General features: G+C 48.9%; 1 protein-coding gene across 1 annotated transcript; it reads right to left on the bottom strand.

Moving 5' to 3' along the window:
- Positions 1-2,769: 2,769 nt before the first annotated feature.
- EI90DRAFT_641660 (uncharacterized protein) lies at positions 2,770-3,205 on the bottom strand. The gene has a single exon (XM_039067897.1). It carries the CDS (start codon positions 3,113-3,115, stop codon positions 2,840-2,842), a length of 276 nt encoding a protein of 91 aa, XP_038917367.1. The 5' UTR covers positions 3,116-3,205; the 3' UTR covers positions 2,770-2,839.
- Between the last annotated feature and the right edge of the window lie 2,795 nt (positions 3,206-6,000).

Here is a 6,000-nt window from a genome sequence, read left to right as displayed (position 1 = left end):
TTCTCATCTCGCTTCCCCCAACCTCCCCAACTCCCACTGGTCCGTTGATGCCGAAGGCCTCTTAAGGCTGGACAATCGCATTTACGTGCCGGATTCTAACGATCTCCGTCTCCGCATTTTGCGAGACAAACACAACCACCAACTTTCCAGACACTTCGGGCAAAACCAGACTCTGGATCTAGTACGTCGTGAGTATACCTGGCCGGGCATCCGTAACTTTGTCAAGAGTTATGTATCCTCCTGCACTTCGTGTGCCCATGCCAAGGTCCCCCGTCATAAGCCTTACGGCTTACTCAAACAACTCCCCATCCCCAAACGTCCTTGGAACTCCATCTCCATGGATTTCATCAAACAGCTACCCTCCTCTTCCGGATTCACTTCCATCTTGGTCGTTGTGGACTGCCTGTCCAAACAGTGCATTTTCATCCCTACCCACGATACCATCACCTCTCCAGAACTGGCCAAGCTCTTCCTCCTCCATGTGTTCTCCAAGCACGGAGTTCCATCCAACGTCACCTCCGACAGGGGCCCGGAGTTTGTCTCTCATTTTTTCCGTTCACTTGGTAAGGCCCTCGACATCCGCCTCCACTTCACCTCTGGTTATCATCCAGAAGGAGACGGTCAGACCGAACAGATGAACTAGACGCTCGAGTAGTACCTGCACATCTACAGTAACTACCAGCAGGACAATTGGTCCGAACTCCTGCCTCTCGCAGAGTTCGCATACAACAACGCTCCGAATGCCACCATGGGCATCTCCCCGTTCTTCGCCAACAAAGGCTACCACCCGAACATCACCGTTCACCCGGAGCGAGACCTGACATCAGTACGTGCCCAAGAGTACTCCGTCGATCTTGACTCCCTCCACCACTTCCTTTGCAAGGAAATGCATCTCGCTCAGATCCGTTATCAGGGCCCGGCAGACTCCTGTCGGAGCCCTGCCCCAACTTTCGAAGTAGGAACCTCGGTCTACATAAAGGCCAAGTACTTCCGCTCCACCAGACCTTCCCAAAAGCTCTCCGAGAAAAACCTCGGCCCATTAGAGATCATCGCCTGCATTGGTACTCACTCCCTCACTCTCTGCCTGCCAGAAAACATGTGAGCCATTCACCCAGTATTCCATGTCTCGCAGATCGAACCCTCCATCCCAAACATCATTCCGAACCGCCACCAGCCACCTCCGCCTCCTGTAGAAATCGAAGGCAAGATCGAGGAGATACTCGACTCCAAGATCAACCAACGTAGATGCAACAAGTTGCTCTACCTGGTCAAGTGGCTGGGCTATGAAGGGACTGATGAGGAGACACAATGGCTCCTTGCCAGCGAACTCGATCACGCCTCCGACCTTGTCGAAGCATTCCACTCTCGGTACCCAGCGAAGCCTGGACCCGAAGCTCCTTAGGAACCCTGACTCCTCTCCCATTTCCCCTTTCCCTCCACTCCTCACTTCCGTTTTCATTTTCCCATTTTCTTTCTTTCTTTTTCTGTAAGTACAGCTCCCCTCACCTTACTAATTCTGGGCCTTCAAGGGTTCAGGCCTAAGAAGGGGATACTGTCATATCCATCCCCAGCCATCGACTTCCGGTCCCTCCGATCCCTCCAGTCTAACTCTGCTCCTTCCTCACTAACCTCGGAGCTCCTGTATTCCGCAATCCTCTCGGTACCCCTCGATGGTCACCACCCCCTCCTTTCAATTTATTACCTACACCTCCCTAAGTACGGAGCCCTGAAGACTCCCGGACAGCTCCAACGTCCGCTAGCACACTCCTGCCTCCGCTGGGCAATACACTCGCCTGCCCTGCAGAGCCCACCTTCGGGCCTATCCCTCCTTTCCATTTCTGGGTTATTGCCTGCCTTTCCGCTAACCCCGCGACCCGACTCGTCGGTAACATTCAGTCGGCTAATGTTTAACCCCATTAGCTCCGCTCCGTTTGGCTCCGTTTGGCTCTGCCATTTGCGGACCCGTCTTCGCTGTAACCATATATATATCCAACTTGTACATAGGTTACACTCCAGTAATAAAATCGACTAGAGTTACCCCCCCCCCCTTCAGTTCTGATTGCCAGTCAGTAAGTTAGGGCATGGACGTGTCACTAGGCACAGCGCTCTTGGCATAAGTCACTGAGGCCAAAGCCCTCCGCCACAGAGACTCTCCTTCGTCTCGAATCTGGTCTCTGACAATGCCCCCGATTGTACACAACAGCTGATGAGTGCCAGGCAGCTAATACACTGAAACAATGCAATCATCATGGAAGACTCAAAGCGTAGGAGACAATCGTGAATGTCAGAAATAGATTGCAGACTAACATGACATTGAATAAGAGAGATCGGGCTTGTATTGGAACCCCTGAATGCCGCAACCAAGGTATCCGCTACTCATTCAATGGGAACTCACAAACCTGAGCGGTAAGATGCCTCGCTAATAGGCAAGGCTGAATACTAAGGAATACTAAGGCAGGCCAAACCAGCACTACATTCGGTACCGTGAAGGGCACATTCAGGCACGCTAGAAATGGATGACAAATTCTCAGCTATGGAACGTTGGCCTGCCATCGGAGAGAACCCAAAGTGCCCCCACTGCAGCGTCAATGTTGATGAGTATGCATGGCTTGCATTGAGATGCATGGAGCTGGAGGACGATGTTCAGAGACTTCGGACAGAGATCTCAACGGGCGCCTTAGTTTAGTTTACTATCCAGAAGTTACTGCCCAGGTTCCGGGTGTTTGTTGGGGGGAGCTGAAAATACATTATGTTGACACGTTTTAGCCATTATAAGATAGACGACGTTCATAAGTCGTCACTATCCGGAAGCAAATCACGGCACAACTTGCACCTCACCTCATCCCTGACACTGCACTTTTGATGCAAATGTAGAACTGAGAAGTTGTAGAAATGATACCACTTTATGACTTCTTGGTGCCCAAACTTCAGTATCTATCGTTATCATCAAATGAGGAGCAAAATACTTCTGGACATCAGAATCAAGAATATCTTTCAACCCCGACATGAATTTTGCGATCAAAAAAAATGAACGGATTTCAAGTTGGCCGGTTATGCTGAGTATAATTGAATTGAGGAGACTGCCGAATACAAAAAAGGAAACTATTTTATTCATTCTTCATTCCCTTTTCCCTCTGCATGCAAAGCGCTGTTGTGCAAATAATGGAGAGGAGGTGATGTGCTATTTAGTCAAATTCTGATGGGCATCAAAAATATAAAGGGTGTCATAGACTCCTACCTGAGGCAATGCAACCCCTAGGAATATTGAAAGGAATACATAGATAGTACATTTAACACATGGTCAGTCGGGATCCAAATGATACACATGAATTTCTTGGCCCCTCCAGCTTGCCACGGAAATATTGGCCGCTCGTGACCTGCACTGCCACATTCGGCAATTGCCACCATAGTGACGACTTATGAACGTCGTCTATCTTACATCATGCATGCAAACGGACAGAGCATGGGCCCGGACGTACAACGATAAAAAGAAAGGAAAAACTAACAAGAGGAGATAGGGGAGGATGGTAGTGCCGATACAGAAGATGTGAAAGCCCAGGTTAGAAAGAGAAGAACCCACTTGTAGATGACAAAAAGGAAGGGTGGTCACAGCACAAACTCATTCGGGGCCCAACTTGCCGAAACCCACCGAAGATAGCATCTTCACCATTGGCAAGAATGAATGACTTACTGTATCATGCGGTGAAAGGCGAGGTAGGAGAGAAGCAAGCCAACAAAAGAACAACATGCTCTGAGGAAACATGGGAAAAACTAAAAGGTATGAGATGTAAGTTAGCATAATGAACATAAAGAGAGAAGTTAAGCCGAAACGTACGGGAGACACTGTCAGAGACCAGATTCGAGATGAGGGAGAGTCTCCGTGATGGAGGGCTTTGGCCTCAGCGACTTATGCCAAGAGTGCTGTGCCTAGTGACACGTCCATGCCCTAACTTACTGACTGGCAATCAGAACCGAAGGGGGGGTAACTCTAGTTGATTTTATTACTGGAGTGTAACCTATGTACAAGTGGGATATATATATGGTTACAGTGAAGATGGGTCCGCAATTGGTGGAGCCGAACGGAATGGAGCTAATGGGGTTAAACATTAGCCGACTGAATATTACCGACAAGTCAGGTCGCAGGGTTAGCGGAAAGGCAGGCGAGCGTATTGCCCAGTGGAGACGGGAGTGCGCTAGCGGATGTCGGAGCTGTCCGGAAGTCTTCAGGGCTCCGTACTTAGGGAGGCATAGGTAATAAATTGAAAGGAGGGGGTGGTGACCATCGAGGGGTACCGAGAGGATTGTGGAATACGGGAGCTCCGAGGTTAGTGAGGAAGGAGTGGAGTTGGACCAGAGGAATCAGAGGGACTGGAAGTCGATGGCTGGGGATGGATATGACAGACACAGGGAGATCGCTGTGACGGGGTTTACAAAGTAGGAAGTTCACCCATTACACGCTTGGTGATGCGAAATGGTCCAGCTAGAGGTTACGGGCTTATATGATGAATGTCACTGCACCTCATGCAGACATTGAATGCCCCAGCTCACTGTTCATGAAACCAGATGGCACACTGTTCGAAATTCTGAGCGTTTTGCAGTGAGGATGGTTATGAAGTGTGGTTTTGGGCCGATCTGGATTTTGAGCATGTGGACCGCTCAAAAGCTCTGGAAGGGACGATGTCCTACAGGTGTACACATGTCCATTTCATGCAGTGTTGCAGGAACGAGAGCAGCAAGAAGTCCCCCAATACAGGCAACCTTCTGAATGACTTCACTTAAACAAGCCTAGTACCATGTAGCACCACCGAATTTATACTCGCCTACCACTTCCTGCAGTTCAAGTCACCAAAAGACGATTCGGATGGATTGTCTTCCACTTTGCCTGCCTCAACATGCTTGTGGAGTACTGGAATGTATGTCCACTTAATTGGGAATGCGAGCTGTTTTCGTACCGATTACACCTGACAGTTCTTCAAAATGACAGAACATAAGCCAAGGAGGTTAAGAGTGCCTCCTGGCATCCCATGTCATCGTTTCCAGGTTGCTGCTACCTGGCATCGGCCTAGAATGCTTGACTCTTGACTGGTGCATCAAGTATCTTATTAGGAGAGGCTCAACACCGGCATACATAAACTCCGCTAGTCAGTTGAGTCTATTTTTTCCTGTTCATTATCTAACACTAAAGGAATGTCCGTATGATCAATTCCAAGCTGGGCATAATCAATGGGAAAGTTTGCAGCCACTTTAGCGGCTCGGCACCGCAGTTCACAAATAAGGTCAGGATTTAGGGTTCTCCAGGTAGGCTGCCAGCTCGGTGTTAACAGAGGAATAGAAAGGATTTGGTGTTTCATCCTATCTCAAAAATCATTGATGTTCGTGTCTTTCGGTGCAGCATCGAGCCCGATGTGTACAGCTTGAATGTCAGCCATGGTCCAAACCCCACAATCATACCCGTTCCATTGGCGCTGTTCCATCTAGGACTTGTAATGTATATGATGTTCATACAGCAAGATGGCACACCTACAGTGATTACTCTGGTGGACCAATTGGACCAGTTGTATCCATGCTCATCATCAGGGTGAATGAACAACCAGATGGCATTAACTAGGCCTCGAAGTATCTGAAGAAAGCGGTAACATTAAGACTGGAATGTGGGCTAGAATTAGGAAACGCACTGTAAACACGCACTGTGGACCATGGCGATTGATATGGGCACTTTGTTGTAGAGGTATGCTGTCAAGATAGCGCAGCTCTCGTTGTTCGAAGTTGACAACACTGAGCAGCCAGTGACCATGCCTCCTTGAGTAACATGGAATCATCCAACTGGTTGCATCGAAAAGATCGGTTCAGACCTTCTTTGTCGCTCGCTAAAATATTGCAGTACAGATTCCATCAGTGTATTCCCACATACATCCAACAGGCAAACTGCCATACAATGTCTCATTCCTTCACACTGGGTAGGAAACATAATCACACAGGGATGGGTCTTGAGTATGTCCC

This window comes from Cantharellus anzutake (genome assembly GCF_015039405.1).
Source record: "Cantharellus anzutake strain C23 chromosome Unknown EI90scaffold_18, whole genome shotgun sequence".
Lineage (NCBI taxonomy): Eukaryota > Fungi > Basidiomycota > Agaricomycetes > Cantharellales > Hydnaceae > Cantharellus > Cantharellus anzutake.
The sequence above is the reverse complement of the archived record's forward strand: the minus strand, read 5'-3'. Positions and strand labels throughout refer to the sequence as shown.

Bases quoted from the DNA above. Each gene is read 5' to 3' on its own strand.
- EI90DRAFT_641660 (XM_039067897.1), bottom strand. From the start codon at position 3,115: ATGAATAAAATAGTTTCCTTTTTTGTATTCGGCAGTCTCCTCAATTCA.